At 45.1% G+C, this 22,398-nt stretch overlaps 1 protein-coding gene across 1 annotated transcript in view; it reads left to right on the forward strand.

Annotated features, from left to right (window-relative positions):
• The window catches only part of PAPPA2 (pappalysin 2), a 124,905-nt gene extending 108,979 nt beyond the window's left edge, over window positions 1-15,926 (forward strand). Inside the window, exons 21-22 of the mRNA XM_083507013.1 lie at window positions 14,222-14,320; window positions 15,474-15,926. Coding sequence (XP_083363139.1) covers window positions 14,222-14,320; window positions 15,474-15,548 — 174 coding nt within the window. The 3' untranslated portion in view covers window positions 15,549-15,926. The remainder of the gene's footprint in view (window positions 1-14,221; window positions 14,321-15,473) is intronic.
• The last annotated feature ends 6,472 nt before the right edge of the window (window positions 15,927-22,398 follow it).

The following is a 22,398-nucleotide window of genomic DNA, read 5'->3' on the forward strand; positions in this document are numbered from 1 at the left end:
CAGACAGTTTCCGGGTCATGTGGCCAGCATGACTAAGCCGCTTCTGGCAAACCAGAGCAGTGCACGGAAACGCCATTTACCTTCCTGCTGGAGTGGTACCTATTTATCTACTTGCACTTGATGTGCTTTCGAACTGCTAGGTGGGCAGGAGCAGGGACCAAGCAACGGGAGCTCACCCTGTTGCGGGGATTCGAACCGCCAACCTTCTGATCCTAGGCTCTGTGGTTTAGACCACAGTGCCACCCGTGTCCCTTAAGAGGGGGGTACATAAGCACAACTGAATGGGTGACATGAATGTGTACAACTGCCAAAATAGATCAAGGCTGTATACACACCATACGTTTAAAACACATTTAGAGCCCATGATTTCCCACAATGAATTCTGGGAACTGTAATTTGCTAAGGATGCTGGGAATTGCAGCTTTGTGAGCATTAATTTATGCTTCCCAGGATTCTTGGGGACATATGGTGGACAGATGATAAAAAGACAAGTAAAAGAAAGGACTTAATTCCCACAGCACATAGTTAAACCCTGGAACTCGCTCCCAGAAAGGATTAATGGAGAAGGATTGGACAAATTAATGGAGGTGAGGGCTATTGATGAATCCTAGCAATGCTTTGAAAACCAGTTGCTGGAAACCAAAGGAGGGGAGAGGGCTCTTTTGTTTGGGTCCTGTCTGTGGGCATCTAGTTGGTCACTGTGAAAACAGGATGGTGAACTTGATGAGTCCTCAGCCTGACCTTGCTCAGTATTGCCTACCCTGGCGGAGGCTCTTGAGGGTTTCAGGCAGGGGACAGGCCCAGCCCTACCAGGAGATGCTGGGAATTGAACCTGAGACTAGTTCAGGCTTCCTCAACCTCGGCCCTCTGGGGTGTTTTCTTATGGCCTACAACTCCCATGATCCCTAGCTAGCAGGACCATTGGTTAGGAACACTGGGAATTGTAGTCTCAAAACATCTGGAGGGGCCGAGGTTGAGGAAGCCTGGACTAGTTGAGATTCCTGCATTGCAGGGGGCTGGACTCCATGGCCTTTGGGGTATCTTCCAGCTCTACAATTCTACGGTTCTGTGACCTTTTGCATGCAGAGCTTGTGCCACTGGACCATAGACCTTCCCCTTTCACTGGCCATCTCCGTTTCTTACCCAAATGCTCCAAATTCTTACCAAATTCTATGGGAAACCTGAAGCAACCCTGAGTGCAGCATAGACAGTTGAAGCCTTTCTCACAGGGAAGAGGCTTTTGGATTATAATTGTGGGCAGGCTAGCAGGGGGCTGGCAATGGGGAGATAGAGGTTTCAGACAGTATGTGGGTTTGGCATCGGGCTTTTGGAGAGCTTTAAAGCCAAGCATCTGTCATAAGAGTCTTCTGGATCAAGCCAAGGGCCCGTCTAGTCCAGAATCCTGTTCTTTCAGTGGCCAACTAGATGCCTGTGGGAAAACAGCAAGCGGGACTCAAGCACAAGCGCATTCTCCCCTCTTGTGGTTTTCAGAAGCACGGCTGCCTCCAACTGTGGAGGCAGAGCAGAGCCATTGTGGCTAATAGCCATCCATAGCCCTCTCCTCCTCCATGAATTTATCTAATCCTCTTTTAAAGCCACCCAAGGTTGGTGGCCATCACTGACTCTTATGGGTGCTGCATGGTGAAGTCCTTTATTTGATTTCTCCTGAATCTTCCAGTTGCATTTGATGTTCATGGGCTCCAGTGTTAAGACAGAAAGAGCAAAGCTTTTTTCTAGCCACTTTCTCCACGCCACGCATAATGTTATTAACTTCTATCATGTCGCCTTTTGCTTCTCCACACCAAAGAGTCTCAGGCACTGCAGCCTTTCTTCATAGGGGAGTCCTTCCACACACTTGATCATTCTGGTTGTCTTTTTCTGAACCTTTTCCAACTGTCATCAACCCGGTCAAAAAGTAACGAAGAGAGACGAGGATTGTGCCAACTCTCAGCTGCAAAGCATATACAGGGTTTTGTCCCAGGCCTGTAGTTGTTAAATGTCTTCATTAAATGACTTGGATGAAGGAATTGAGGGGATGCTCATCAAATTTGCAGATGGCACCAAGCTGGGAGGGGTAGCTAATGCCACAGAGGACGGATTCAGAATTCAGAATGACCTTAACAGATTGGAGAACTGGGCGCAAGCTAACAAAATGAATTTCAATAGGGGCAAATGTAAGTTTCTGAATTTAGGCAGGAAGAACCAGATGCACAAATACAAGATGGGAGACACCTGGCTTACTAGCAGTGCATGTGAAAAGGATCTAGGGGTCTTGGTGGACCCCAAGCTTAACATGATTCAACAGCAGCAGAAGCAGCAAAAAAGTGCATGCTATTCTAGGCTGCATCAACAGAAGTCCAGATCAAGGGAAGTAATAGTACCACTCTATTCTGCCTTCCACACCTGGAATACTGTTTCTGGGCACCACAATTTAAGAAGAGAGCAACCAGGATGATCAGGGGTCTGGAAACTAAGCCTTACAGGAGCACTTGAAGGAGCTGGGTATGTTTAGCCTGGAAAAGAGGAGACTGAGAGGAGATATGATAGCCACCTTCAAATATCTCAAGGGCTGTCGCATGGAGAAGGGAGCATGCTTGTTTTCTCCTGCTCTGGAAGGCAGGACTTGAACTAATGGCTCTAAGTTGCAAGAAAGGAGATTCCAACTAAACATTCAGAAAACCTTTCTGACAGTAAGAGCTGTCAATAGTGGAATGGTCTCTTTTGGGACTTTCCTTCCTTGGAGGTGATTTAGCAGAACTTGGATGGTCATCTGTCATGGATGCTTTAGTTGAGATTCCTGCATTGCAGGGGCTTGGACTAAATGACTCTTGGGGTCCCTTCCAACTCTACAGTTCTATGATTCTATGCTTCTGTGAGTGGTAGAATCTGCTACCTTCTGCTAAAAGGAAATAAAGAGCTACAGAGGGCAGGAGGTGTCATCACCAAGGCCAGATTTAGATTTGATGAGGCCCTAAGCTACTGAAGGTTATGGGGCCCTTTATACATCCAGCTGTCCTTTGTCAACAACAAATTGCCGCTGTTTTTTGTGTTGAATATATGCTAGATGGTAATTTATGGACCTAATAGGTATCTAAAGCCATTTTCACATAACAAAGTATGTATTTTATCAAAGTAATCGTTGAACTGAAATACAATTAAGAAGAAGATATTCATAGTGAATTTTTGGGGGGCCCCAAGAGAGTGGGTCCCTAAGCTATAGCTTGTTTAGCTTATATGTAAATCCGGCACTGGTCATCACACCGACAGTGGCAAACATGACCCTGGGGGGAATTGGGTTGTTGCCTTTCTGTTGCAAGGCAGATCTTCAGTGCAGAAGCAGTGGGAGGGAATTCCTTAATCTTCTCTCAGCCGGCCACTTTCCACAATGCAACCACCCCCACCCCTGCACTTCTTAGACACCACCAAGCATGAAACTACTTTGGGGAGAGGGGTTGCAGAGGACGAGTTACAAACCTGCCACTTGGCCCTCTTCTCCTGCAAATCATCCACCAGTGGAGATCAGCAACAAGCTCCCAGAGTCACAGTACTTACTGCTGTCTGAGGGATCGTCTGGGCTTGCACTTGCCCTGCTGCTTCCCCCCAGGAAAACCAGATCTCTACTGCTGAATCGAAGCAAACGTCAACTGGGTTTTATGCAGATTGATGTTTGCTCTGGTTTTGGCACGAAAGACCAGGATTCCGGGGGAAGCACCAGGGCGAACAGAAAACCTATCCAGTAAGTGGAAGAGTGGAGGAGCCCAAAGTCATTCAGTGTGTTTGCTTAGCTTGAGGACCCCCTCCTCTTTCGTACTCTTTCCTGCAGTGCTTCTTCTGACTCCCCCTGTATTTACATTAGCTGCTTTGCATTTGTGCAGCCTTTTGTGTCTTCTCCTGACAAATATCAAGTAGGCAGAAGAAACAGGTAGACATTTTTTAAAGCTTTGATCTGAACGGGAGCCAAGGAGTGGTTGCCTCCTGCTGAAATAAGCCCCTCAGCTGAAGGGAGCAGTCAGAAGCGCTGTAGCCCCTCCACCATCTACCATCCAGCACGGTTTTTCCTCCCTTTTTAAGTCCTGCAATATAAACTTGGCAGAAACCAGATGCGAAATGGGCCAGGAGGCCCCTGTGGCTTTGAGGCTTGTTTTCCATAACCCATTCTATCCTGTCGCATATTTAAGCAAGTGTTGGCTTGGGCAGAGGTTGAAAAAGGCCGACTGCTGTGGGTAGCAACCCAGGCTGGTGTTGTCAAGATGAAACCATTACCCCAAAGGTGAAAAACACCAGAGACAACAACCAATGTAAGGGATTACTCAAGCGAGGTACGAAAATGGAGCAATCAATGTTCCTAACGTCCCAACTACACAAGGTTGGTTGGTTAGCTGGTTTTAAACAAACAACGGCATTGCAAAGTTACAAAATACCCAAATGAAATTCCCTGGTTAATCTGATACGCTGCCATATAATGGCTATATCTGGAAGTCCACAACATTCCTGGTCATTGGACCTGTTTCCACAAATCCTTCATCAGAGGCCAAATTACAGCTTTGTTTTGTTATCCAGATAGAAAGCTTTGGTGTTTCCTTACACGCACGAACACACACATGTAAAAAAACAAAACCACTTGACTGGAGGCAGATGGGGTTTATTTTAGGGAGTCAGCAGTACCAGCCATTGCATTCACAATAGCCTTGGCAAAAGGAAACTGGCCAAAACTTCCCCATTCTGGTTTCCTCTCTTGTTTGCACTCCGATTCATTTAATATTACAAAGACCAAGACGGATTCTTTCTTTCTTTCTTTCTTTCTTTCTTTCTTTCTTTCTTTCTTTCTTTCTTTCTTTCTTTCTTTCTTTCTTTCTTTCTTCCATTTGCTGTGTCCCAGGCACTCATTTGAGGGCAGGAGGATGGGAATCCATATGGCACCATGCTTGAGCTCTGCATTCAATGCACTCTCCCACCTCCCCGGTTGATCCAGATTTTTCCTTGCCAGGAAAAAAAATAATCCATTTAGTCCTGTAAAGATGTGAAAACTCTAAAGGTGTAGCTGTGTCAAAGCGGAACCATTTATGTTTCGTTTGTTTGTGATGCAACTTGTGGTATTACTTTGGTGGGGAGTGGCGATGAGCTTTGGCTCCTCAGTTTCAGTTTGACTCATCTGGGGACGCCTGAGCCATTAGCAGTTTAGTCCTGCTGGCCACATGACCTGGAAAAGCTGTCTGTGGACAAACGCTGGCTCCCTTGGCCTGAAAGCGGAGATGAGCGCCGCACCCCAAAGTCAAATTCGACTGGACTTAACTGTCCAAGAGTCCTTTACTGCCTGAGCCGTTTCATTTCCAGGAAATATGGGGAGGGTGTTGCTTTTGTTTTCATGAAAAGAGGGGTGCCTATCTTACTAGGCATAGGGTTTGTTTATTTTTAATCTTAATACTAGTGTGGGGCTTGCTCACCATCAGAAAGCCTGGGTAGTTTGAGTCTCAAAGAAAGCTTCCCATCATCAAGCTGTGGGAAGGAGGGGGGGGGCTTTGTATGGCTTGACAAGAGATTTCCCGTTCACTCCTCCCTGTGAGTCTACACACGAAGAGCATGGAACAAATATGCTCTGAGAGCCACACTGAGAGCCAGTGTGGTGTAGTGGTTAAGAGCGGTAGTCTCGTAATCTGGGGAGCCGGGTTCGCGTCTCCGCTCCTCCACATGCAGCTGCTGGGTGACCTTGGGCCAATCACACTTCTCTGGAGTCTCTCAGCCCCACTCACCTCACAGAGTATTTGTTGTGGGGGAGGAAGGGAAAGGAGAATGTTAGCCGCTTTGAGACTCCTGAAGGGGAGTGAAAGGCGGGATATCAAATCCAAACTCCTCCTCCTCCTCTTCTTCTTCTTCTTCTTCTTCTTCTTCTTCTTCTTCTTCTTCTTCTTCCCTAGGTGTTGAACACCACTGCAGCTTAGTGAGTGATTTATGCTGGAGGTGCAAGGCGTCTGACGCTGGGATTCTACGCATGTCTCAGAATAAAAATTAAAATTGGATTGATATAGTGGGGGGGGGGGATGTTGAAATAATAGCAGGATATATAGTGCCAATGGATCTTTTAACGTTTTGCTTGGGCTAATAAAGGATCAAATATTATTAGAAGACAGGTCATTAGTTCAGCAGTTCCTGACAGCTAGCTACTAGGGAACTGTTTATTTTAATGGGGGGGGGAGAATCAGAAGCACTGGTGGAGGAAGAGGAGTGCGGGGGGAGCGCACTGCCCCCGGCAGCAGGATCCCAGTGTGGTGCCATCGCGGCTGCCCCCCACCTGCGCTGGGCGTCATGCCCCTGCAGGCAGTGTGTCACGCCCCCAGGACATGCGCCAACCCTGCCCCCGCCTGCTCTCTACCACCCTGTGCCGTACCGGAGCATGAAGCTCTGCCACTGATCAGAACACCTTGGAAGAAAGGATAGGTGGGATGTTGTAAAGATGTAAAATGGACAAATATTGTGAGAATTAGTGGGGGGAAACAACCTGATGATCTTTTTGGTTGAAAAAATGGTGCAACAAGGTACAAGAGTTATAAACTAATTCTAATGGGTTTTTTTAAGTATAGCTTTAACTTTGTTTTCCTTTTCCTTTATATTCTGTATGATGTTCTGGTATATTAATTAATGATCTAATAAAAATTTTGCATGCACACACACACACACACACACACACACAAACAAACAAACAACCCAAGTGCAGATGCAGCAAGTGCGATGCACAGCAAATGCACAACAAGTGTCCCATCAGATACTTCCGGTGGCTGGACAACTGCAAAAACCACACCCTGCTTGTTACTTTGTGCGCATGCTCAGTGAGGTATGACAGGTAGCGTGTGGTGAGGAGCATGAACACAATAGGTACTTAGCATGCACTGCTCACTGGTATGGATGGGGTACTAAGGATGTGAACATTTGCAAAGGTGTGGGCTGGGCTGTGTTATTGCATATTCATGATAGAAGCAGAATGAGAAGGAAAAGAAATCTGCAGAAGTAATCCATGAGAAAGCACCCCTTCCTTCCTTCCTTCCTTCCTTCCTTCCTTCCTTCCTTCCTTGATAACATTTGTGTTTGAATGTTGGTGATTCAGTTTCAAATTCCTGAGCTACTGGAACTCACTCGTCCCACAGAGGTCTTGCAAAGGTATAAATGATGGCTGGTCCCCACTGTGGCTACCTAATAATTCCCAAAGAGAACTGAGGTAGAATAGCAGCCTATTGCCTAAGACTCAAAACATCGCTGGTTTTTATTTATTTATTTTATTATTAATCTCTTTTATATACCACCTTTATCTCACAGGGATCTCAAGGTGGCAGACATGGTTCTCCCGCTCCCCATGTCATCATCACAACAAGCTTGTGAGGAAGGTTAGACTCAGTCTCTAAGAGATGGTGACTGGCCCAAGGTCACCCAGGGAGCTTCATGGCTGAGTGGGGATTCGAACCCTGTTCTCCCAGGTCCTGGTCCAACACTCTGACCATTACACCAGGCTGGCTCTAGTCAGAATCATATCTCTACCATGAAGGTGGAGGCCCTTCCCTCTACTTTTCCACTTGCAATAAAACTACCTTACTTTAGGACTGCATTCACCGGAAAGCACATTTTAATTACAAATGCTTCCACTTGGTTTTCTGTTCTCTGTTAATGAGAATCACAAAGCCATACAAATACTTCAAGAGAGGTTCATGGGTGATTTAAGTCTAATTGTGTGAAAACCCTATTAGGAAAGGACTGGCGCTTTTTCGAAAAGCTTTGCCAGTGCTGCTCTCTGCTGCCTCTAGGTTGTTCAGGCTGGTTCAGTGTTGCAGCTTCATCTATGCTACTTTCAAAATAAATAACCAGGAAAGTGTTTTAAATTGGTGTTTTAATAACTCTTTTCACTGCAGATTTGGGGAGGGGGGAGTGTTTTAAAAAAAATGCTCTAAGCTTTTTTGAATTAAAAATGGCATAAAAGATTACGGGTAGTTTTGTGAGTTTGCCTGGCTTTTGGCAGAGGCTGTTTCCTTGCATGGAAGTGCGTCTACTTTTGACATTTTTGAGCAAAAGGCAGATTGAGGAGGAGGAAAGCTTTCTCTTAAAAGCAGCACAGGGCTGAAATCTTGTGTCTTAGTGTCACAGATGAAGTTAAATTATTGGCAACTCGGCTGGCAATTTGTTCACCAAATGAGAGCTGCATCAAAAAATATGAGCCGCGAGTGGTGGCATTTCTGTTGCTGAATTGGCTGCTGTTGACTTAATGCAGTTGCTGAAAGTGCCATGCCTGGATTAGAGGCCATGATACTAACGTTAAATAAGTTAGAGTTCTTGTTATTAAGTTGGAGTTCTTTTTTCTTGGATTAGAGACCAGCTAGGAAGGTCCTGGATCCAGAGTAGTAGTTGTCCTACAATCTGTAAGGAGAGAGCCTGTGCCTTCCACTTAAGGTATTGGGAAGACATCTACTGACGGTGCTATTTTGAAACGTTGTCCCACTGCATAACAGGCACTGAACAGGTTTCTTGCAGATTGTTACTGTAGGCCTGGTGTTAATCTTGATACGCAGATTTATAGAGGAGCTTCCGCCATCTCCAGTTGCCTCCCAAGTTGTGTGCCCAGTGCAGCGGCCTTGGTGCAACACCCAGTAATCTTCTCTTCTCATTTTCTTCTGTGTTGTCCCTGAGTTTCCTTTTCTCCTGTGCATCTCAACACAGAAAGAGTGAAAAAAGACAGCAGGGAGGTGAGAAGCAGAGGATAAAATGAAAGGAACTCTGCAGCCATCAGATGGCCAAGAAAAATACTGAATCCAAATAATGAACATGGCAATTTTGTCTCACAGGCTGCATTCCCTAGTCATCTTCCAGTGGGGAGTCAGAAGCAGCCAAGAAATCTTGGGCTCATTGCCTCATCAACTTGCATGGGCAAATGTGTGTGTGTATGTGTTTGTCCGAGTAAGAAAGAGAATGGTGTACACATAGAGGCCTAGTGAAATGATGTAAGGCTGGAAGCCCATAGCCACAAACTTGCCTCTGCTGTTTTATGCCACGGGCCTCAGGCACCTCCAAACTCCCAATGTGTGTCAGCTGGTGAGCTGCTCCATGTGCATTTGGTCATGAAAAGTTGCATGATTTCTTGCTCCGCCCCCCTCCCCCCGGGCCTCCTGCCATTCATAGGCCACTTGTGTTTCTTTTTGTAGTGTGAACTCAGATATGGAAATCCAGTTATTGGGTTTGCATTATCATATCTCAGCATGAAACAGAAGCGAGATCTTGTTGCTAAAGCCATCTGTAGTTTTTGCCACATCAGTTTGGTGCTGCCAGTGCATTGCTTGAAAGTACCACCATGTGGTACTCACTACAAGAGAGCATATGTTTGCTTCTTTCTGAGGGCCTGTCTCATCTACGAAGTGCCAGGAGTTGAAATCTAGATGTTTCCCAGTCTGTGCTTATCAGAACTTTTTTTCCAGGGTATTTGAGCCAGATAGATTTCCTTCTGCTGGTGCTCAGTCATTCACACTTGCCAGACTGTGCTAGGCCTGGCTCCAAAACAAAAAAACCATAACTTCTTAGTGACTTGTAATAATGAGACTTCAGAATATTTTGCAGACCACTTGAACTGTTTCCCCCTTTTTCATACTACAGGTTGGAAATAATTATAGCCATTCAGATAAGTCCACAAAAGTTGGTAGCCCACAAAAAAGTTCACAAATACCATGTGGCACACCGACAGCATGAAAACCAGGAATCTAATTCCTGTACAGTTTCCAAGAGTTTCATTACCTGCTTCAACCTACAGATGAGCAGGTGACCATGGCATGAAGGAAGTCTTGAAGGATACATGCAGGAGGTCTGGCAGGCTGCTGTGTTTGGTAAAGGCAATTCAGGACTTCCTCTGCTTGATGTGGGATTGGGCATGAAATCTGGGATTCGCTTCTGCTGGAAGCTTGGGGGCCCTCTTTTTCTCTGCAGTTCTGAATCGGAACTCTGCAAGCACTTGGTGGAAGAAGTAGGTCCTGTTTTTAAAGCAGGACACGGGAGGTGAAGGGTGAGAGAAGAAACTGGTCCTTATTCTAGAACAATTTGTTCCATCTGTCTGCACTGAGCAACAGGTTCTCACATATGGTAGCAAGATGCGTGGCTGTTGGCTATGAGGTCTTCTGGCGAAGGTTGGGATTACAGTGGTGCCCCGCAAGACGAATGCCTCGCAAGACGGAAAACTCGCTAGACGAAAGTGTTTTCCGTTTTGGAGGTGCTTCGCAAAACGAATTTCCTATGGGCTTGCTTCGCAAGACGACAATGTCTTGCGAGTTCCTGCTGGTTTCCCCCCCCTTTTTTCTAAGCCGCTAAGCCGCTTATCAGCTGATCCGATCAGCAGATAAGCCGCTTAAAGCCGCTAATAGCGCTAATCTGCTAATCCGTCAATGGGCTTGCTTCGCAAGACAAAAAAACCGCTAGACAAAGAGAATCACAGAACGGATTCTTTTCGTCTTGCGAGGTACCACTGTAGTAGTTTCAGAAGATGGTGCATGTATAGAAGGGAGAGGAGAAAATAGAGGGAAAAAATGCTCTCTGAATTCATACCTATCCAGCTAGAATGCTATACTAAAACTCTCCCTAGATCTTCCAGCAGTGAAATAATGAAAGAGCACAATAACTTTTACCAAATCTGATGTGAGCTGAAGGCCATCTCCTGCAATGGATCGTTCCCCTACGCTCCACCAGCACACCCCTGCTGTACACGAAAAGCACAAAAAGCCTCTCCAGAGTTTTAGTCTGGACCTACTGAATATTGTGGGCTGTTTTTCTATGGGGCTGCAATTGGAGCGGGAGGAACCACCCAAGAATGCAGGCATCTTGCATTGCAAACTGACTGGAATCCATTCTCTCTCAGGATGCTTCAACCCAAATTGCCAGCCTCTCTCATATTTTACCAACCACCCCCACCCCAAATAATTTTTAACATGACTTGTCATATTTCTCCAGAGCTGTCTTATGAGTCCGTGTTTGTTCCAGCTTGGATATGTTTTTGGTGGCTTGAAGTGGTTGGGAGGGGAGCAATTAGTGGTCATATGTATATACTATGAGGACAAGCCATCTTCGCCCCAACCCAGCACCTCCTCTCCACAGATGTTAATCTGGAAGTCATTTTGGACTAGCATCCGGGGCAACAGGCAATTGTTTGCAATAATTATATGGAAACTTGATAAAAAGTGCATTTTTGGTTTTTGCCAATGAGTCATGATACGGATAGAGGAAAAATCCTTGCCACGTTGAACTCTGCAAAAAAGGGGGGGGGAATATGGAGATGGTCCCCAGATTATCCCTCTCTCTAGTTATGCTGTTTTCTTCTTTGCCTGCTATCCTGGTGCTGACAATTATCCCAAGCACTCTGTGTGCCTGATTCTGTCATTTTCAATAAGCGGGAGACAAGCATTGTCAGGAGTTCTTGCAAGGGCTAGCTGGAAAGGGAAAATAGGGCCTGGGTGCCAGATATTTTGTACAAGCTGTTGGGAGTTGAATAATCCTTCTGGAATGTTTATTTCAGTGACCATCTAATTGTGTATTCCTAGAAAGAAATGTGAGGAGCTAGACAGCATCTGTGTCTTCCTCCTAATGTACATTGAATGTATGCACAGGTATACGATGCTCTACAGATATCCAAGATCATAGGGTAGATTCGAAGGGACACACTCTTAATTGTAAGATTTATTAACATTTCTTTGTTTGTTTGATGGTATTTACCTGTATTAAGTCTTGACTTTTTGAAGTCTTCTTCACAAAAGAAAGTACTACACACAATACACACTTTTAACATATGGACTCCATTAGGACAAGCCTGGCCTCCTGCTTATATGACTGTTAAAAAGGATTCAGGAAACTCACATCAGTGGTAGTCAGGACAGCTTAACTGCAAACATTTCTGACACTTACTAGAGACCACATTTACCTGGAGGGCAAGCGACAGAGGCAGCCAGCTGTCTTAATCTTGCTGTACATGCAAGCTGCCTGATCAACAAAAGGCAACAGGTGGGCTAATAATGTATTGGCACTATTTATGTAACCAGAAAGCCTTTCCACAGTTGATATCTATATCAAAGTTTGGTTGAGAATGAACTGGAGCTGGGTGGTGCTGTAAGCACAGCAGCAACAAACAGCAACTTTTGCATGAGAGCTGATCCATGATCACTTTATGTACCTTTGAGGACTATTAACTTGCTGATGAAGAAATATCGTTGAAGCAGTTCATTATCCCGAAGAACTGTTCTGTTTGCTGTTTGCTGCTGCTGTGCTTCACCACCCGACTCCAGTTCATTCTCAAACAAACTTTGATATAGATATGCACTGTGGAAAGGCTTTCTGCCTCAGCTCCAGTGTTTCTTTGTGGTTACACACCATTCTAAGCATTCCTGTTGATGGAATATTCATTTGACTTCTATTAGTCTGTGACTCCTTGCACGTATTATATGGCTTTTGTTTATGAATTAAGAAACAATTGATAGTGTTTCATAAATATTGCCAATGCATTATTAGTCCACGTGTTGGCTTTTGTTGATCAGATTGTTTTGTGTTGTAACACAGGGGATTTTCTTTGTCTCATACTTCTCCTTGGAAGCTGGCCAGGGACATCTGATCAGCTGCTGTTGGAGGCAGAATGCTGCCCAGCTGGTGTGATAATGAGGCTGCAGCCCTGTGTTCACTTTCCTGGTAGGAAGCCTCATCAAAAGGGCTTACTTCTGAGTAGGCATGTATGGGATTGCTCTGTGAGAGTGTGCTGGGAGATTGATGGTTTAAATCTCGTCTCTGCTTTGAGCGCATGAGGTAGCCTTGGACAAACCACGATCACTTAGTGTTAGATCCCTTCACTCTCAACACTTGCAGCACAGGGATAATAGAAGAAGAAGAAGAGTTTGGATTTGATATCCCGCTTTATCACTACCTGAAGGAGTCTCAAAGCGGCTAACATTCTCCTTTCCCTTCCTCCCCCACAACAAACACTCTGTGAGGTGAGTGGGGCTGAGAGACTTCAAAGAAGTGTGACTGGCCCAAGGTCACCCAGCAGCTGCAGGTGGAGGAGCGGAGACGTGAACCCGGTGCCCCAGATTACAAGACTACAACTCTTAACCACTACACCACACTGGCTCTCTGTAATAGTCACCTTACAGGGCTTTTGTGAGGATTACTTCAGTATGTGTGTAAAATGTAGATTGTTATCTGTCTATCTGTGTGTCACTCTGGCTTTCCTTTTAACTAAAAAGCGTGTAAACTTATATGAGAACCGCTCTTTTCTTATCATTGGCCCTAAAGCTATTACCTTAAACCTGCGCCATCAGTCTAAAGCAATCACCCAATATGCTTTGACAAAAGTGCTAAGAGGTCTCTGGTAAAGAATCGTGGGGGCTAGTCTGTGGTTAGAGAAAAATATAACAAACCAAAATTCTGTGCCAAGCGAAACTGAATTCTACAACATGCCGAACTTTGAAAATTCAGCATATTTTACAACATAGTTTATTCTGCTTAGTTGCCCGTGCATTGTTGTTGTTGTTGTTGTTGTTGTTGGTGTTTAATCGTTTAGTCGTGTCCGACTCTTCGTGACCCCCTGGACCAGAGCAGGCCAGGCACTCCTGTCTTCCACTGCCTCCCGCAGTTTGGTCAGACTCATGCTGGTAGCCCATGCATTACAAACATATGTTTGCAGCCATAAGTGCCAACAGCTTAAAAAGCAATAACGCCAAGACTCTTAGGAAACTGAATTTTGTGTTCAGTTTCCTTTTCTGTTTGCACAAAATCCTGGCATGTGTGCAGTAACTTTGATTCCCAGGATTATTTGGGACCGTAAAGGTTGCAAATGCCATTGTACAATGTTTCAAGGAATTGCCTGGTGGACCTTGGAGCTTTTTTAATCTTTCTATTGAAATGACCTTCCTTGCGGCAATTCTCATCAGCCCTGGCCAGCATGGTCCAGTGGTGAGGGATGATGGGAGTTGGTCCAAAACATTTGGGAGACATCAGGTTGAAGAAGTCTGTCTTAGACTACTGCTCAGCTTATTCACTTAAGTTACAAGAAACTTTGTGACTCTGGGAAGTATGAGATGTAATTTGTAGTCAAATTAATGCAGTATGTTCATATATTATTATATCTAGTTATTCTCATTGTCAGTAGTATTTTCATTGTTTTTGACCCCAGAGCAGTCTCCTCTTCTGTCTTCCTGCTCACTCAATGCCCTTTTCTTTTTTCCAGCCTTTTGAAGCTGATGGCTGGTGCGACACTGCCAACAACCGGGCCTACTGCCAGTACGATGGAGGGGACTGTTGCTCCTCCACTGTCTCCTCCAGGAAGGTAGGTGGGATGTTGGGGGTCCATTAGTTTTAGAGAGTGCTTAACCCTTGCCCTGCCAGTCTGTATTCTCCCAACCACCTCCCTAAGCTGCTGTTAACCCCACAGAAAATGACCTCTCCCAGGTCTCCCCCTGCCCCCCCAATACATCTGAGGGTGCTACCAAGAGGGCCTTCTCTGCTGACCTTAACACCAAAGTCTGTAGAGAAGATATTGGTACCCAATACATTTAGGGCTTTAAACATTGGTGTGAGTACCTTAAATCGGACCGAGAAAAACAAACTGGCAACCCGTGCAGCTATTTTAAAAGAGGAATTATAGGAGTTCTAATGGGAACCCCAGCCTGTTGGCGTTTAACACCAGGTCGGTCTTAAATGTTGGCCAGGATTTTGTTATTCTGCACTCCTGTAAATCATATATGGCCATCCTCCTTTGGGTTGGGACTCAGCTTAGTTCCTTCTTCTTGATCATATTCTCTTGCCACCTGCATGTTATCTGTACAAAAGATCTCGAGTCAGTCCTCGCTCCAGATATGTGCAAGTCTGGTTCTTCTCTTCCATCCTGTTTTGTTGTGCATCTTGAATCATTTTTCGTTCCATCACTCAGGAAGAAGAGAAGGGTTTGGGAGTATAGCTCTTGGGATCTTGTGCCCAGAGCAGAACCCATTCCCCTCTTGACATCTTGGTGATGGAGGGAAGAGTTTTGCTGGATGGCAGAGGTCAATGGCTTGAGGAAACACAGTGGTGGTGAAGCTTCCTCTGAGCAGCAGCCAAACAAAACAGCTGAGAAGGGTTGACTCTGTAGGGCTGGAGTGAGACATCGTGCATCACTGAAAAATACCCAGTCAATCCCTCTTTTTTTGTTCTATTTGAACTGATTCAGGTCAGACAAAGAGTTTGGTCTCAAAGGCCAAATAGCTCAAATAGCCCTTTCATCAGGTCAGAATGACAAAATCTGAAAAGCTTTCAAGAGAACAGCAGATGCTTAGTGCACTGAATCTGGTTTGTGTAAGGCTTTAGGCCAGAGAAGGCATGCCAGATCTCCACTAATTTTGCCTGCTTTTTAAATTCTGGCTTTTTCCAATACCAAGTGAGGGACCTGCTTTCAGGTAGATGCACTCTGCTCCCTAAGCAAGCTTCTTGCCCACTCTCCCCAGGTGGTCGTATTTCCTATCGGCTGTGACCGGGACGAGTGCACCTGTCGAGACCCAGCCGCAGAAGAGAACCAGTGACAGCAGCCAGGGCCGCTTGTGCCGTCTGGGAAGCGAGTGGAGGATACGACACAGGCTTGAGGAGGAGCGGGACGCAGGGCTGATGGGAAGGACTCCAGTGGAATGCAGGGGCACAGAGACCTGGTGCTATGGGAGGCATAAGCACGTATGGAAGAAAGCAAGCAATGACAAGGAGGCAGAGAGCAAGCGAGGGGAAGGAGCGCCAGGGAGGAAGCCAACAGCCTTACAACACCCGTTCAGCTTCTTTCCCATCGGAATCAAGGTGCCGGCCAAGGGCCTGTTCCACAGCCTTGTCAGCTCTGCCAGCAATCTGGCTCTGGATCAGGCCCCCGAGGCTGCCTTCAGTGCATTACTGTATAAATGGTTTGCCACCTACAACTGTCTTTGCTCTGAATTTTGTCAGTCTGCCCAGCTACCCTCATTCACTGTCTAGGGCTTGATTTTTTGCAAATGCGGGGGGTGGGGGGTGGGAAGAGAGGGGAAAGTGATTTGTCTGCAAATATTTAAGCATAATTTTATTACAAATCTATATTATATTTTTATTTGCTGATCATTAAGCTAAAACGTGCTGCTGTGAAGTATGGGACATCAGAAAACTTGGTGTCAGATGCAGAGGGATTTCCAGACGCAGAAGGATTTCTGGTTTATGCGAACGGCAGAGTCAAGTAGTAATGTTGTTGTTGTTGTTTTTCTGGTGTAAGATTGCATGTTTGAAGGCCCCCTCCAGCCCCACACAGCCCCCCCTTCTCCTTGACATTCTATTTGTTTTTCCTTATGGGCAGAGAATATTGGTGGTGCAGTCCAGGAAAAGCTTTACCATTTGATTCTGCCCACTGCATAAACTGGCCACAAGATGGGTACTTCAGTGTAACAGGAGATCCCCACCAGTCTCAGATAATTGGTACCTATATAGGCCAAAGGCTACAACAGAAAATCTGCACATTTGAACATTAAAAAGAACACTGTTCTTAAAGTAACTTAACATTACTGTACTGGGTCCATACATCAGGGCAGACTTGCAAACAAGTCTACAAGTAACTCGTCTTCAGTTTTGCTATCCTAGCCTTCCTTCCCATCCAGGAGTGTGTTTGCCATGTTGTGTCCAGAAAGACGCAGCTTTCTAAAAAGCTTTCCTGTTTGGACACAGGTGGGAGATTCTTCCAGTCCTGCAACAGGGGACCCAGAGGTACTTCACATAGTCTAATGGGCAACCTTTGTGGGCTTTTACTGCTGAACTACAGGGGTCACCAAAATTTTTGGACTTGCAGGCACATTTCAAAATCCAATTACAGATAGGTAGCCGTGTTGGTCTGCCATAGTCAAAACAAAAAAAATCCTTCCAGTAGCACCTTAAAGACCAACTAAGTTAGTTCTTGGTATGAGCTTTCGTGTGCAAGCTCGTGTGTGAAGCTTTCGTGTGTGAAGAAGTGTGCTTGCACATGAAAGCTCATACCAAGAACTAATTTAGTTGGTCTTTAAGGTGCTACTGGAAGGAATTTTTTTTATTTTATTTCAAAATCCAAGTTAGTGTTGTGGGCACCAGTCACAAAAATGGCTGCCATGGGAGTATAGTCATTCCAACGGGGAGTCATGTACAGTCTGCTGCTGCTGATTCCAGAAACAACACAATATTGACACACACATACTGGTGCCTTGCTCAAGCATATACCATATACATCACTCACAGATCATACGCAATTACCTCTCCTTTTCTGCCACACCCACCTGCAGACCACACATGCAACTCTCCCTTTCTCTGCCCAAATGTCTTTCTCAATCACAAACACACACAGCATGCCTAAGCACCCCACACACATTCAAAAAGGAAAAGAAAAACCCTCCACAGATGAAGGAACCCCCTCAAAAAGAAATCTGTTTTTGTTGTGATCCCTGCTCTAGAATGCACACTGCACTGTGATACTTTACTGCTCCAGAACACCATGTGGTATATGTTTGCTCCGGACAAGTGGTTCTCAAGTTTTATTCTGCAGAGTGTTACCACTGCGTTCTCACAGTGAGCAGAGCAAGACACACACAACCACGCAAGAGAGTTGGGTCACTACCAGGCACAGCTGCAGGAATGCAAGGTGGGATAGGTTGCACTCTAGTTTCACAGGGCAGTGGTGAAGCCCGAGATTAGCATTTCAAGGGAAGCTCCAAATGGCAGGAGCTAAAGCTTCCCTTGAAATGCAACTGGCAGCTTCAGAGATTTTTGTTGGGCCTGGGGCAGGGAGCGAAGGAGTTAAACTTCCCACCCAACCTGTTCCTAAGGCAATGTAGGCTAACCTGCAGCTGCTCTTTTTTATATATATATAATACATTTTGCCCAGAGATGCATGCATTGCATCTAACCACCAAGCAGTTGCTGTATCCTGCATAAAACAAACCTCTGAAATGTCACAAGCTGCAGGTGGCCTGGGCACTACCCACACCAAAAGCCAGAGGCCACTTCTGAGACACACCATGATGTGTGCCCTAAAGGGCATATAGCTTATTCATCCTTCTCCTCCTAATTTCTGCCTAAAACTAGCACCTACGTACTATTTGGTGGTTGTCACAACCTTGCTGTAAAATACTCTGAAATTAAGCAATTGCTGCCAGGCACTCTTGTTGGAAGACACTGGCTCAGAAGGTTCCGGACCTCGCTGTAGGACGTTCTATATGATTTGGACTGGAATTGCCTAATGCTATGTGATGCCTCAGAATAGCACAGTCTGGAATATAACAAATACTCGTGACCTAAATGCTAATAAGGGCAAAACTGCACGCTAAACTGGAAAAACGTGCGTTTGCCAATCAATAGCAATAGCAGGAGTGGAGGGACGATGCACATAGCATTCCCCTTCCCCATCAGTTTTTTTCAAGAAAGCCCCACACATCCCTTGCAGGCCAGGCTTGTTTCGAGTTTTGGAGGTAGCTGAGATGAAATGGTTGGCGAGAGGAGTTGCATGGGAGAGTCAGGCAAGGGGAGGAACTTGTTGGTGGAGCTTTCCTGCAACCATGTAGACCGGAAGTAGCTTAAAAAAAACAAAACTAAACAGAACCACAAAAGTGATTTGTAAGTCTGCTTAGGAGTAGGTGACCCTCAGAACTATAGTTCTATGATTACAGGGTTGTTAGCTTCCCCCATACATCTGAACATGTAACATATGGGTGAGACAGTAACATGTCTGGAAACACATGTATGGCTCACCAGAGAGTGAGGGCTGGCGTTCAGCCCATCAGAGAGGCTGATGGTCAGGAAGGAACTTGGCTGACTAGGAGGGTGGCATTTGAAGCAGCATAGCTCATTTTACAAACTCAGCATGAGTTCCCGAGAGAGATGACAATTCCTGTCACCAGCACTTCCAATTTGTTTAGGCGCACCATTTCACTGCCTGTAAAGGGAAGACAAAATGCCAGGAAGCTGTTTCTCGTCTGGGTACAAAAGAACAAGTTGCGTAGAGTTGCTTTGGGTGCTATTTTGCTGCACAAGCACAGGTAGCACAAGTACAGTGTGCTTCCTGTTCCTCTACACAAGCATCCCTTCCAAAATTCAGACTCCAGATCGTTTCCATGATGAGAGCCATGTAACCCGTTGGCACAGAGATAATGAACGTGTCTCCCAGGTGGGAGGCAATGAAGGTTTTGAGTAAGACATGTTTTTTTGTGGAAGAACAGGAAGCTTCTCCTATTCCTCTGCAGCAAGGTACCATTTGAAGCTGCTGCGAGACACTAAGAGAACAGCTTTGGCAGACCATATTCCTTTTGAAATAATGACTAATTTCTGAGCCAGGCAAAGGCTTCTTCTCGTCAGAGGTTTATGCAAAAGTTAGTTTTGATTGTTGCCTAGAGCTGCTGCACTTAACAAAGAACCTCTACGTGTGGACTGTAGACGTGTTTTAATATCATCATTATCATCATCACCATCATTAAAAAGGGTTTGACAGCAGAAATTGGTCCAATCAAACACATCCAATGGCATGTGCAGGTGCTTCAAAGCACAAAACCAGCTCTGGATTTGGGACATTATCTTCATAGAAATGGTCCCATTATAATAAGGGTTTACCACGGAGGCTGAGTTGGGGCTTTATTTTCTGATGTATTGGAGAAACGTGACCCTACATTCGCAGCAGCGGTGTCTTTTGACACCTTAGCCAGTTGCTTCATATACAACTCCTTCAGCAGAGATTCCAGACTTCAAAAAGGTACATGCCTGGTTGGTCACCTGGCTGCCAGACAGCTTTCTAGTTTGTCTAAAACAGGCATTCCAGTATTAATAACTTCCAGTGTTTAATAAATTGTTAACTCCCCCAAGGACAGGGCTGAAGGTTTAGGATGAAGAAGCCACATTCAGCTGGAGAAGCTGATGGCAGGCCAGGGGGAAAATTAATTGGGGCTAATTGCTTCTTTTTTACGGTTCAGGGGATATGGGACTTCCTTTAGCAACTTGGACCATCTTGTCCCCTTTTGGAGGGAGGGTTTTATTCACAATTGAGGCTGCTGCTATTTTATTTTATTTTATTTGTATTTGATAATTATTTTTTATAAAAATCTATGGAAATAAATAATCTACCTATCCTCGTGTCTTTCCCCATTTTGCTGCCTGTGACTTGAAAGCGAAAGTATTGTCTGCAAAGAAAGGCAAGATCAGCCCGACAAAATGGACGGCGACATCGTTTGAGCAGATTTAACCAAGGAAATAAAACAGAAACCTGCAAGTTTTCGTTTGCCATTGACTCACCTGTTATAATGTAATGCCGATTTTCATTTACTGAAGTAAGCCAGTTCTTTTGCGATGTTCACTGGAAGAAAACTGGATTGGTGCAAGGTCAGGAAAAGGCAGGTGGGAAGAGATTTCAGCTCTGGATCAGGAGAAAAGTCTCTCTCTCTCTCTCTCTCTCTCTCTCTCTCTCTCTCTCTCACACACACACACACACACACATGTTCTGATACATCTAATGTATCCTACATGCGCATGTGGAAAGCAGGGGCCCTCAATGGATGAAAACTATATCCTGGTCTCTGTGTGACCCTCACCCCATTTGCCTCAAAACCCTTTTTCTTTCTGTCATTTTAAGCTTTCCTAGAAAATGCTCCCACAAAAGCTGGGTTTTCTTTTTGGAGATTTTCCAAGAATGTTTTTTTTGGGGGGGAGTGGGGGGCAGGATAGATGAAGCATGCCTCCCCTTGCCATGCAAACCCTCCCAAACACCTTTTCAAGCAACGAGAAGGAAAACTTGCTAGAGCTGTCGTTTCTGGACTTCCCTTAAGTGGAGTGTCATTTTCTCAAAAACAATAATGTATCATTTCCTCTGGCTCCCAAATTGAATCCGGAGGCAAAAAAAGATTTAATCCCATGCTCCCTGGGATGAAATGACAGCAGTGGAGCACAGGGTTTGTATTTTCGTCTGTCTCCTGATTCAATTTGGGAGGCAGGGAAAATGATAAATCCATTTCTGCTGTGCTCTTCTGAAGCATATAGGTGGTGTTACTTGGGAACAGTATGGAGAAGTTGGCTAAGGAGAGCTGGTTATCAGCAAGGGCCAAACCCCATTTCAAACCAGACCTGGATTTCAAGGGGTCTGAGTCCCACTCAAAAGGGGTTGAGGGACACTTTTGAATGGGGGGGATTTTGCATTTAAAACTCCTCAGACTGAAAAGATACCCCCATTACTAGCTTCGACAAAAATGTGCAGGGTTTTCTTGGCAAACTAATGAGGAAATTAAGTTTGAAAGCAAAGGAAGTATAGCCTAAACATTTCATCCAACACCAAAAAAGGGAGGAAAATAGATGTCAGCTGGTTTGAAAATATAAAGAGATACTGCAATTTCCTAACCCCACAAATTACTAACAGCGCCATTTAATATTCAGTTAGATGGTAATCTGGATTTTACAGAGTGTTACAATTATTACTTTGAAACGTTTTTAAAAAGAATAACAATAATAATACTGACTTTCCTGACATTGCCGCCAGCCTCAGCCACCATCCATCTACAGTAGCAAAACTTTGCTTGATATTTTTAAGAGAACACCAAGAAATGAGAATTGTAGTAAATAAGACATTTGAGGAAAAAATCAACTGACTCAATCATATCGATAACCAAAATAATCTCACAACAAGCAAAAGATAACCATGCAAATACAGCAATACAAGATCTTGAAGAAATAATAGTAAAGGGGCAGGGGGAACCACTTCAGTCGTATCTTTCCATAATAAATGAGAAGTCAGATTGCGGACAGGTGCCTTTCTTCTTGCCATGTAAAACTGGCAAACAGGAGTTCCACCACCGGACTTAAAATTGATGGTGGAACTCCTGTTTGCCAGTTTTACATGGGTGGTTTAAAACGAAGGCCTGACCCTGACTTCCCCCAGCCATATAATGGAGCAGGGGGTGGGGAATTTAAGGGCAGAGAAGTGTAGAAGCAGAAGATTGTGTGTTTGGCGGTGGAATTGCATGCTGGTCTGTGGAAAGGAAGCAGGAGTTGGATGAGTGACCAGAATTGGGGGGAGGAAGCTGCGGTGAGGATGAGAGATGTACCTAAGGATGCAGAAGTTGCCTTAGAAAAGGCTACAACCGTGGTTCAGGCGTCCCTTTTTCATGTGCTGTTCTTAAACCTTAGGATCGTAAGCTAAGTCTGCCTTGGGCAACTGGCAGAATAAAGCACTGCAATTTAAAACAAATGGCAGAATCTGGTGTCAAAGAGGCCCCCAAATGCCAACAGTAAGCGCGCTCTTTTGACTTACATTAACAGGAAGTTTTCAATAATTATCCCATGTTAGCATTCTTGGGCCTACTTGTGAGTGGCAATGGGCATGGGATATTGGGTCCTATTGTGGTCCCACAATGCTATAGTGTCAGTTTTTCG

Source organism: Podarcis liolepis, assembly GCF_965112155.1.
Source record: "Podarcis liolepis genome assembly, chromosome: 6".
NCBI lineage: Eukaryota > Metazoa > Chordata > Lepidosauria > Squamata > Lacertidae > Podarcis > Podarcis liolepis.